Genomic DNA, 12,171 nt, shown 5'->3' on the forward strand with positions numbered 1-12,171 from the left:
TAGTCAGAGAAAGACAAATGTCATACAACTTCACTCGTATGAGGACTTTAAGATACGAAACAGATGAACATAAGAGAATGGAAGCAAAAATAATATAAAAACAGGGAGGGGGACAAAAACATAAGAGGCTCTTAAAAACGAAGAACAAACAGAGGGTTGCTGGAGGAGTTGTGGGAGGAGGGGATGGGCTAAATGGGTAAGGAGCATTAAGGAACCTACTCCTGAAATCATTGTTGCACTGTATGCTAACTAACTTAGATGTAAATTAAAAAAAATAAATAAAAATTAAAAAAATGTTTAAAGAACAAAAATAAGATGAGAACAACCACAGAAAAGCAAAAAGCCTGGTAAAAAGCAAAATGTTCTTGAGATCTGGGACATTTATGTGCTTATCTAGGGCAGTTTGTACATTTTGCTTTTAAAGAAAGTGTTTAGGATCTTTTCCTCCTCAGAACACCTGCTTTGCATACCACACACAATAAGCCATAATAGCTGTTATGCAACATTTCTTACTCTATTTCTTCATGAACTTTTAAAATTCTATACTTGGAAGATTTATTTCTCCAGTTACAACATTTAAGATTGTAAAATGCCTTAATTTATCACATTTTATATCTATTTAGATGTAAAGTTTTTTTTTTTTGTAAGCAGTAGAAATTTCTAACTGCAACACAGCTGGAAGGTGCATTTGTGTTCCCTGTTAAATCTTTAGGATAGTCTCATAGTGAGTTGAAATGGAAGGGCTTGGCATTTCTGATGTATAAGAAGTACATCTGAAATGCTATAAGTAAGAAAGAGCAGCTAGGCATAGTGTTCCAATACAGTCCTTTCTCTGGTTGGTTAAATCTGGCTCTACTTTCTGCCAATTTCTGTCACCAAATGAACATTTATTAAGAGACTGAAATGTCTAGAGAGCTTTGCTGTATAGTCACGTTACAAAGATAATGATCTATTGGAAGAGAGAGGCAGATAGGATATAAATGCCAAGGAAAAGGTACAAAGTGCCATGAGAATGCTTCAAAGGCACAGTTAGTTCCAATGGGGGAGACTAGGGGAGGCTTTAGAGAGGAAGTTGCATTTGAATTTGACCTTGAGAAGTAGAAGATTAGATGGGTAGAATGAGGATTGAGAGGTGGGCAATAACATGGGAAGCACAGGAGACACATAAGCTAAAGCATGAAATTTGTGGTGTGTTTTAGGAACAATGAGTAGGCTGTTATGACTGGAACCTTAGGGCATTGGATTTGTTTGTTAAGAGACAAATCTGGAGAGGCATCTGGGGTGGCTCCATTGGTTAAGCATCCAACTCTTGATTTCAGCTCAGGTCATGATCTCATAATCCCCTCGTCTGGCTCTGTGCTGACAGCAGGGAACCTGCTTGGGATTCTCTCTCCCTTTCTCTCTCTCTCCCTTCCCCCATCTCTCTCTTTTTCTGTCTCTGTCTCTTTCTCTCTCTCTCTCAAAATAAATAAATAAAGTTTTTTTTTGTTTTAAAAGAAATGAATCTGGAAAGGTAGAATTAGGCCAGCTTGTGAAGTTTCTTGAGTGCTATTTAAAGGAGGTGGGACCTTATTCTGTAGATAACAGAACTAGTGCAATGGAAAAAAAGATGAGATTTGTGGGACTTTTTGGAAAATCTTAGGAGTGAAAAGAAAGAAGAAAGTGAAAGAGGAACTAAAAGCCCAGAAATCAGTTATGATATTGCAATAGTGAAAGCAGAAAATGACCAAGATTGAGCTAGGATATCTGTAAAAATCAGAAGATTGGAATGAAATGATGTCAGGAGCACAGACTGAACTCCCAGACTTTGGTGATCAGATAAGGTAAGGGTAGAGTCAAGGATGACTTCAAGACTTCAAGGTTTTCAGACACAGTGATGCCAATTAACAAAGACTGAAAGAGGAATTCAGTTGGGGTAAAATTAGAATACTTCTTGTAAAGGGCTTATAAAAAGCAGAGATTTCAGAATTCCAGTACTCTCTGTTAGCTGTGTCACTGGTGGCTTTTTATGTCTCATTGCTATAGGAAATATCATGTTTTGGGTTGCTGTGTGTAAGAGGGTATTGGAAAGTATGGTATACTTATGAGGATTAATCCAAGATGTTTGACTGTTTGAAAGTTTCCTACATCGTTTTTTAACATGAGAGTACCACAAATAACTTTGTAGTCTTCAAGAGACCTATGAAGCCAAAAGACATGAATTTTATGGTGAACGTCAGAGGAAGGAAGAAGAAATGAAGCAGATGTTTGTGCAGCGAGTAAAGGAGAAAGAAGCCATATTGAAAGAAGCTGAAAGAGAGGCAAGTACACTGGTTTGATGTGATCTGCATTTGTTTTTTAGGTGTCCTGTTTGAGAGATTTATCTCAAGAATTTAGCTGAGATGCTTTTGGAGAGTACTTATTGTTCTTTAAAAAGTAGCTATTTTAACACATAGTCTTTGGATACAGACTTTTAAAAATCTGAAATCAAATAAAAATTTGGCTTTTTTGAGCAAATCGTCTTCCATTACAAATGGTTCTCCAAGGGGACTAGGTCACTAATAGGTGTTTTAAGTATCTTAACTTTGTTATTTATTTATTTATTTATTTATTTATTTATTTATTTATTTATGCTTTAGTTAATATACAGTGCAATTATTGGTTTAGGAGTAGATTTCAGTGATTCATTACTTAAATACAACACCCAGTGCTCATCACACCAAGTCCCCTCCTTAATACCCATCACCCATCTAGCCATCTCCCACCCACTTCCATCAACTCTTAGTTTGTTCTCTGTCGTTAGGAGTTTCTTGTTGTTTGTTTCCGGCTCTTTTTCTTCCCCCTCCTTCCCATATGTTCATCTGTTTTGTTTCTTAAATTCTACTTATGAGTGAAATCATATGGTATGCTTTTTGACTTTCTCTCATTGACTTATTTCGCTGTTTAGTAGATGCATTCTAGTTCCATCCACATTGTTGCAAATGGCAAGATTTCATTCTTTTTGAGGCTGTGTGTGTGTGTGTGTGTGTGTGTGTGTGTGTATATACACATACCACAGCTTCTTTATCCATTCATCAGTCAATGGACATTTGGGCTCTCTCCATAGTTTGGCTGTTGTTGATAGCACTGCTATGAACATGTACCCCTTTGAATCAGTATTTTTGTATCCTTTGGGTAAATACCTAATAGTAAAATTATGGTCAACTAATCTTCAGCAAAGCAGGAAAGAATGTCTAATAGAATAAATACCTTAACTTTGAACCAGAAATGTTTTAGCCGTGGCTTAATAAAACCTTTCTTGAGAGTTCTTGAGAGCTGTTGGGGTTGATGCCATGAAACAGGTAACTATGAAAACAATTAAGTAACTCTTCTGAGTTTGAACTCAGGCTTTCTAGACCAGTCAGGTGGTCAAATCACTTTTGGATAACCTTGGCACACATGTGCACATGCACACACAAACATTGCAGTTATTTCCATAGTTTTGTTTGCTTCTAGTTCTTCAAGCAACTAGTTTTATTTGAGTTAAACTATTTTCTATAGACCTAACTACAATGGCTACTTTTAAGTAAATGGCCACATTCAAGATGAGAGTCAAAAAGGATGAGTTCAAAAAGGAATTTCTAAGACAAAAATGTTAATACAAGTGAACTTGATAATACAAGATTTTCTGAATTATTTATAATTTTACAAATTTATTTTTTCAAGTATACTTGTAAGTAGTTTTATAAAATTAATAGTCTAATATATCTTGTTTATAATTTGAATTTGAACTTTTTATTTTGAAAAAGTTCAAACAGGAAAGTGAGAGTAAGGGTACCTACCTATGTCCCTCCCCACACCTAGATTTAGCAATGGGTGTTTTGCCACCTTTATTTTATATATACATATATATGTATGTGTGTGTGTGTGTGTGTGTGTGTGTGTGTATGCATCTGGGAGAGAGGGGTGTCCATTTTTCCCTGGTCATCTGAAAGCTGGTTGTAGATATTATGACACTTTACCCCTAGGCACTTCAGTGTGCATCTCTGAAGTTAGGCACATTTTCTTCCATAACCATTGTACTAGTATTACACCTAAGAAAATTAATGGGAATGCCATAATCTCACCTGATCTCCTGTCCACAGTCACATTTCCCCAGTTGTCCAAGATGGTCTTTTATTGTTTTTTTTTCTTTTATTTGTTTACAGATTTTTTAGTTTTTTATTTTTGAACTGGAATTCAGTTGTAGGTCTCATATCACATTCGGGTATTCTGTTTGTTTAGTCTCTTTTGTCCAAGAATAGTTCCCTAGTTTTGAGTTATTTTTAAGTATAAAAATTGAAGAAAGAGTTGTAATGAGCAGGAAATGAGGATGCTGACTTTTTTTTCATTAGTAGATTCATCTTTAAGATAGAAGTAGAGTGAAACTATTTAAGAGTTTAATTCTCATATATCATGATTCTTAGTTTTTCCAGTGAGGAGAAAAGATGTAGAAGTGGTTTACAGTTGAGTTGTTCCTTTCTTTTTCTTTTTTTTTTTTTTTTCAGAGAGAGAGAGAGAGACAGAGACAGAGAGAGTGAGCATGAGTGGTAGAGGGAGAGAGAGAATCTTAAGAAGGCTCCACATTGACGTGGCGCTCAGTCTCATGACCCCTGAGATCATGACCTGAGCTGATATCAAGAGTTGGATGCTTAGCTGACTGAGCCACCCAGGCGCCCCTATAGTTGAGTTTTTAATTTTTAAAATCCGACACAAGATTATCTTGTTTAAATGTGTGTTATTTAAAAGGAAATTGAAAATTCAGGGTTGAATTTCAAATCACATGGTTGAAAGAAAAAGAGAAAGACCGTTTGTCAGTAGATCCTTTATAGACTTTTATTTTTAATTTTTTAATGTTTATTTATTTATTTATTTATTATTTTTTTTAATACAATTTATTGTCATATTGGTTTCCATGCAATACCCAGTGTTCATCCCAACAGGTGCCCTCCTCCATGCCTATCACCCACTTTCCCCTCCCCCCCCCCCATCAACCCTCAGTTTGTTCTCAGTATTTAAAAGTGTCTTATGGTTTGCCTCTCTCCCTCTCTGTAACTTTTTTTTTCCCCTTCCCCTCCCCGATGGACTTCTGTTAAGTTTCTCAAGATCCACATGAGTGAAAACGTAGGATATCTGTCCTTCTCTGACTTATTTCACTCAGCATAATACCTTCCAGTTCCATCCACATTGCTGCAAATGGCAAGAATTCATTCTTTCTCATTGCCAAGTAGAATTCCATTGTATATATAAACCACATCTTCTTTATCCATTCATCAGTTGATGGACATTTAGGCTCTTTCCATAATTTGGCTGTTGTTGAAAGTGCTGCTATAAACATTGGGATACATGTGCCTCTATGCATCAGCACTCCTGTACCCCTTGGGTAAATTCCTAGCAGTGCTATTGCTGGATCATAGGGTATATCTATTTTTTAATTTTTTTAGGAACCTCCATACTGTTGATTTAGTTTTGAGAGAGAGACAGAGTGTAAGTGGGGGAGGTACAGAGAAAGGGAGACACAGAATTCGAAGCAGGCTCCAGGCTCTGAGCTGTCAGCACAGAACCCCACACGGGGTTTGAACTCAAGAGCCATGAGATTATGACCTGAGCTGAAGTTGGATGCTTAACTGACTGAGCCACCCAGGTGCTCCCTAAATTTTTAACTATATAGCATTATAGGCAGTAGATTCTGGGCCTCTCTTATTAATGTTACAAGGTACTTCATGGCTAGTTTTAATACTGTAAAGCCAGTATCATTAATACTTTAGAGTCAGGGTCAAGAAAACAGGAGACCTTTTGTGCTGTTGATAACTTCTCACCAATGCCCTTAAGACAGTATCACCAATATGCTATATCTTTTGTAAACACTGCTTCTGAGTATTTGAAATATGTTTGAATTAAATAGTGGAACCGTAAGTGAGTGCTTTATGTACATGGAATAGACTGCTGCTGTCAAAAGTTATGAATTCCACATTATGTAAATAATAGTCATACCTATCTCTGCCTCCCTTTTAAAAACACTTTTCTTTTTGTAGTATTTCTGCAATTTTTAGTCAACTTCATGAATGATCTATGAAGTAGTCTATAACCTTTCAAGATATTTATGCATATAGAGTATACAGCCTACATTTAAGTAATCAGAGATGTCTTTGTACATGTCATCTAAATCTACTCCTATACACATAATCTAAATCCACTCCTGTATCCTGTCTTTCCAGGCTTTACTCAGCTCCTCTCCCACATTTATAGGAGAAACACACATACTCAGTTGTGACTCTATGTATACCATTGATTTGAATGACAACTAGATGAACCCCACTTTTTAAATACACATGCACACACACACATAAATTTTTGTAAAAGCAGGAACTATGAAATAAGCAAATACTAAGGAACTGATGCTTCTCTGAAATGCCATCCTCAGGAATAAAATCATTTTAGGGAAGAAGAATTTTACTTAATCTGTTTCAATCCTGTTCTGTCTCCTTTTAAATACATCTCCTGTCAGGATTTACTGGCACACAAGACAACCTCTTCCATATTTGGAACAGTGAATTTTTATTAGGATGGAGTTTAGCTCTTCAGTTTCTTATATGCCATCTTTTCTAGAAACCAAGTCCTACTTTTTTATATGAATGCTACCCAGAACTGAAAATACTAAACATTATCTAACTAGACCAGGGAATTCAAAAAGTTACCTTTTTTATCTAGATTTTGGATGCTGTGCGTGTGTTCTTGGCAGGCAAGACACGCGGCTGATTGATATAGGATCCACTAAAGTCCCTAGATTCTTTTTTCTAGATAAACAAACCAAGGAAATATCATGTTATAATGTTATAAACTTTTACAAACTGATTTTAATGGTTGCATTGAGTGTATTTAGCACAAATTTACTTTTTGACTTTATTAGATGTGGGCTATGTTTTCCATTATGCTGTAAACTCAACTACAGTGATTATTTTTATGAATAAAACTTACTCAATTTAGGATTTCTTGATTTAGCTTAGATTTCAAGAAGGTGAATGACTGTGGGAAAATGTAATAGATTTTTAAGGTTCTTGATTTAAATTGACAATTGACACTTTCCAAGCAAGATTACCAATAGAACTTTTAACAGTTTCACTATATTTGGTAACTTTATTTGGAAAATAACTTGCTTCTGTAATTTGTGTCCCTCACTTTTATTAAGCATGGATTTTAGAGAGTTTTATTTGAAGAGGCTTTGCAGGGAAATATATAGAGCAAGAAAATGAAAACTCTAAGAAAAGGTCAAATGTTTTAAAAACATGGGAATCTACTCCCGAAGCCAAGAACACACTGTATACACTGTATGTTAGCTAAATTGATAATCAATTATGTTTAAAAAAAAATGAAAAAATAAAATTAGAATAAAAAAAACAGGATTTTACATGAGACTGTATTTTTTTTATTATGTGTTTTTGTTCATGCATCTTTTGCATGGGAACTCATTTATAATTAAAGTTACCAAGGCAGTTCCATATGTACATTTTTACTTAAAGCATGAACTTTCGAGACATCAGGAAAACTTGTAGATTGCTGTGTAGGTTAGTGTTAGAAATTGTTGCTAAGCCGGAGAACATTCCTGTGCATGTGCTGCCACAATGTGTTGTTGATGGGAACTGCACCTTTCTTTCACAGCTACAGGCTAAATTTGAGCACCTTAAAAGAGTTCACCAAGAAGAGAGAATGAAGCTTGAAGAAAAGAGAAGACTCTTGGAAGAAGAAATAATCGCTTTCTCAAAAAAGAAAGCTACTTCAGAGATATACCAGAACCAGTCCTACATGGCATCAGGCAGCAACCTGAAGAAGGACAAAGACCGTAAGAAGTAAGCCATCCCCAACTCCCTGACTCTGGTGGCCCCATTCCTCCATTACTTTCTTTCTCATTGCCCTGTTTGATCTTCATTGAACTTACCAGTTTCCTTATTCCTTGTCAACCTCTTGTGATTAAAATATCAGCTCCTTGAGAGCAGAGACCTATCCCTTTTCTTCACTGCTGTTTCTGCAGCATCTAGAATAGCACCTGGTACATATTAGGTACTCAGTAAATATTTGCCAAACTGAGCAAATGAATGAGTGAAAAAAAAGTATCATAATGTAGAAAGGGTCAGCTACCTGGGGGGAAGAATGGTTGCTCTTATTTTGTCACCTAGCCTGTATTTCTAATAACTGCTGACTTACCTACCGTTGGTTATATTTATTTTGAATTTCATGTATATACTTTGTTGGGGAATCATAGAAGTAAAGTAATACTTGATAAAAGACCAAATTCTTAGGTTCTCTTTTTTTATTTTATAAATTCTACTGATAATGATTTTGTGAGAATTTTTATTTTAATAAGGGATCCAGGCTATCGATTTGAACTCCTGTGCTTTGATGTCAGAGCTTGTGAAATCAATGGTGGACGTAAAGATGCAGAGGAAGGTAGAGAGGGCCCCTGTACAATGGGGTGGCCATGAGTAGCATTTGGATGATAATCTCAAGGCTTATAGGTTTGGGGTATGTGTTAAAATCAAAGTTACCAACATTTTAGAAAATAAGTTGTTGTTTTTTTTCTTTTCTATATTTTATGTCCTTTATTTCTCCTACTTAAAATGCCCTTGTCATTTTGCCTAGTTGACTCTTCTTGAAATTCATCATTAACCTGTTCTGTTGAGAGTGCTTCTCTGTGACTCTTTGCCTTAGTTTATTCCAGCTGCCTCTGTTTTGGCAGCATCCAGCTCTCCTTATGTTCCTCACAGAGCAACATTTCTGATTTAATTTTATCATCATATCTTATTTCAAACCCAGCATTTTCAGAATATTGTGACTTACTTCAAATAATTAGGGAAACCTAACATTGGACCATGGGGACTTTCCAATTTTTAAACTATGGAGAAGTAAATCCACAGGGTTTTGGTGGATTTAGCCGACCTGTGGATTTTATAGTTTGGGGAGAAGAAAGAAAGAAGGAAGGAATTCTCATGTGTGATCCTTCCATATAAACTTTACAAGGGCATGGATCTTTGTTTTGTTCATTGATGCATCCATGTCTAGAGCCTATAACAGTGCCTGCTATATAGTGGGCATGCAATTACTTGTCAAAAAAATGTATATGATTTTTAATAGCTATTTTTATTCAATAATTGAATTTCAAAAGATAAGCTATAAATATAGTTTATTACTGCTTTCAGATATGCTTCGAATTGTACAGTTAAGGGACCTTTTACCTTCTCATCCTTTCATCTTAATCCAGTGTTACTAAAATTGGATTCCCCAAGTTTATTCCATGTATGAAAGACAGCTTACATTTGCTTTGTAAAAATTGTCACCCTGCTCCACTTAGCAACCATTAGTATGTGTTCTTGTTTATAAAGTAAGGGCAAAGCCCATAGTTTTTTGAGAGCTCAGAAGAATTAATATTCAAGAAAATAGAGTTTGATGAGGTATTTTTATTTTTTCTTTTCCAAAGTCCCATAGCTAAATATCCTATAGTATATTAGATGTATATTTGCTCTTTCTGTAAAAGCTTTGTAAAACTAATGATTTTAGTAATTTTTATTTCCTATATAGTTTTTTATTGTACCAATCAAAAGGTTTTTTTTCTCTTTCCAGCTCCAATTTTATGTAAAACAAAGGTTCCAGATCATAGAAGGTCATCACAAGCAAAAGTTATTAAAATGTTAGAAGTATGCTCTGATTTTCTTGCTGTTTTTATTTTCTGTATCACTTATTCTATATCTGGCAAATGGCCACAAATGGCACTTAAATGCTTTTAAGTATAAAGTTAATATATAAGCCACAGTGAATGATATCACTTATATATTCACTGTTGTTAGAGGTTTTCAAGTTGCTGGTTTGTGATGAATGTAGATCATTTTTCCTGCTGCCCGGTTATTGTCACTTACATGCATTGTACCATGGAGCAAAGTGTCAATGACATTGAAAATACAGAACTCATTCATTGTATGGCTATCTGATTGCATTTATATTCCAAGAGGAACTCCTTTTTTGTACATACCAAAGGTAAAATTTGGGAAATATGTTTTAAAATGTATTATATACCTGAAGCTCTAATCTCTTAATAGTTTTATAGAAGTTTTTAATTTTTGTACCATTATCCAATTGATAACATGATCCTACGCTTTTGTATGAAATTATGTAACATGATGGCCTTCTATGCTTCACTATACCTTATTGTGGTTGAAGTATTGTTGTGATGGAGCAAGATATGTTTGAAAGTAATAACATCCAGGTATAAATCCCTTTTCTAGTGATGAGTACCTTTGAATCTGGGGTGTTGCCACTCTATTTCATTAGGATATTTTATATGTTTAAAACTGTCTTCCAGGGAAAAAAAAATCATAAGGTTGAATTGTCTTATTAAAAATACTTCTTAAGAAAATATCTGTCAGCATCTGAATATTAAAGATATAAAAATTTAGATAACTCATATATTGAGATATTTGAATTCAGTGCCTTCATAGTATTCTTAGAACAATTGGATGCCTTCTAACTTTTTCTTAACAGTCATAGGTATATAATTTTTCACTTTTGTACTTGAATATCCTAAATAAAATATCCTCTTGACAAATAAAATATATCTACGTATTTACTAAAATTGGTTTAAAATTACTTTAACTTTTCTTTTTGCAAACTGTCATCTTAAAGAAACATTTTGTCAAAATTAGTTCATTTAATCATGTGTTTGAATTATTTTAAGACAGAGGTGTATATTACCAGTATTTTTCAGAAAACAAAATGTTTTACTTAGCCTATGTCAGATTCTGAGCAGTGTATATTTTCATGAAATTGTATAAGTTGCAAATAAAACCTTTCATTTCATAGCATAATTTATCAGAACAAACACCTTAAATTCCAGTTTTGCATTTGAAATTCACAAATGTCTCTTAGCCTTTTAAAACATTAGTAAAGTAAGTTATAAGTATCACAGAAAAAGCTCTGAACTTTCTTCTCAGGATCAGTAATGCCCAAGTTCTGGAAGGTGGGAGCAAGAGAGCCTCTGAGTCCATGAGGGCAGGTAGCCTGGTGTACAGAGCCCAGCTGGAAGGTGAGAGCAGGAGAGCCCGTGAGTCCCTGAGGGCAGGTAGCCTGTCGTACAGAGCCCATCCACTGCCACAGCACTGAGCGTTAGCTGAGGGGAGTGTCATCCTGGAAACTCAATTATGTGATGTGAGTGCTGGTCATCTGTAGTTTTATTATATCAAACTATGTATTAAACAGCTATCCTCAACTTTAATAAAGTAAGTTTAAATGCCAGATTGGTTGTTGGCAATGTTAAAAAAAATTATTCAATTTTCTAGTTGAAAAGATTATGGAAACCTGCCCAAGACTCTGAACTTAGCAGAAGGGTAATCATTTATTACTACTACTGACTCTGCTGTAAGCAAGACTCACCACATGTGCTTCAACTGACAATGTGATCTTTAATTTATTTCATTCATTTGAGATTCAAAAGTTTTGAGAACAAATATACTATAATGTTCATGTTCTTCTTACAAACCTGATTTATTCTTCACTATCCAGGTGCAGGGTTACAAAGTGAGTTATGATCCAATGAAGCTTGAATTAATAAATTCCCTGGGAACAAAATAAAGCTAGACATGTTTTGGTAATTTGTTTTCCATAAAGCATGTGAAACAATTACCTCATTATCAACCATTAATCTTTACATACTTGTCTGATCTTTAAAGCTTTTTCACATAGACTATGATTTCAGCTTCAGAAAAACACAAAGGGGGAAAAAAACATTACAGGGACTATTATCCCCTTTTTGAAGAAGAACTCAATTTAGGCCCCATTTTCCTATTGGGCTAGGAAATAGGCATACACATGGTTAAGGCTAGCCATGCCCTAATGGAGCAACGAGAACAGTAACAAGACAAGAGAGCAAATTTACGCATAGAGTAGTCTCAGAAGGGCTTTTATCTCACCCACAGAACACAAGAAAGCACTCAAGGAAGTGACTGGGTCTTGAAGGATTGGAAGCAGTTTTTTAGATACGTGAATGGAGAACCATAATTCAGGTACAAGGAATAGTATGTTTTTGATAATATCTGTGTACTCTAGAAAATAGCTAACTATGAGTAGAGAGTATAGGGGAGATGTGGAAAAGAGTGAGGATGAAATTTTAGAATTAGGGGACAGATCAAG

At 35.0% G+C, this 12,171-nt stretch overlaps 1 protein-coding gene across 4 annotated transcripts in view; it reads left to right on the forward strand.

Annotated features, from left to right (window-relative positions):
- SEPTIN10 (septin 10) overlaps positions 1 to 11,277 on the forward strand; it is a 65,362-nt gene extending 54,085 nt beyond the window's left edge. Inside the window, exons 9-12 of one of the 4 annotated variants that reach the window (XM_042931817.1) lie at positions 2,168 to 2,300; positions 7,657 to 7,844; positions 8,360 to 8,442; positions 9,613 to 9,953. In XM_042931817.1, the coding sequence (XP_042787751.1) occupies positions 2,168 to 2,300; positions 7,657 to 7,844; positions 8,360 to 8,442; positions 9,613 to 9,776 (568 nt within the window). In that variant the 3' untranslated portion in view covers positions 9,777 to 9,953. Of the gene's footprint in view, positions 1 to 2,167; positions 2,301 to 7,656; positions 7,845 to 8,359; positions 8,518 to 9,612; positions 9,954 to 10,976 lie in introns of those variants that run through there. The other 3 variants (XM_042931819.1, XM_042931818.1, XM_042931820.1) reach the window with 3 other exon arrangements.
- Positions 11,278 to 12,171: the final 894 nt, after the last annotated feature.

The sequence above is a fragment of the Panthera leo genome, chromosome A3 (assembly GCF_018350215.1).
Source record: "Panthera leo isolate Ple1 chromosome A3, P.leo_Ple1_pat1.1, whole genome shotgun sequence".
NCBI classification, from domain to species: Eukaryota; Metazoa; Chordata; class Mammalia; order Carnivora; family Felidae; genus Panthera; species Panthera leo.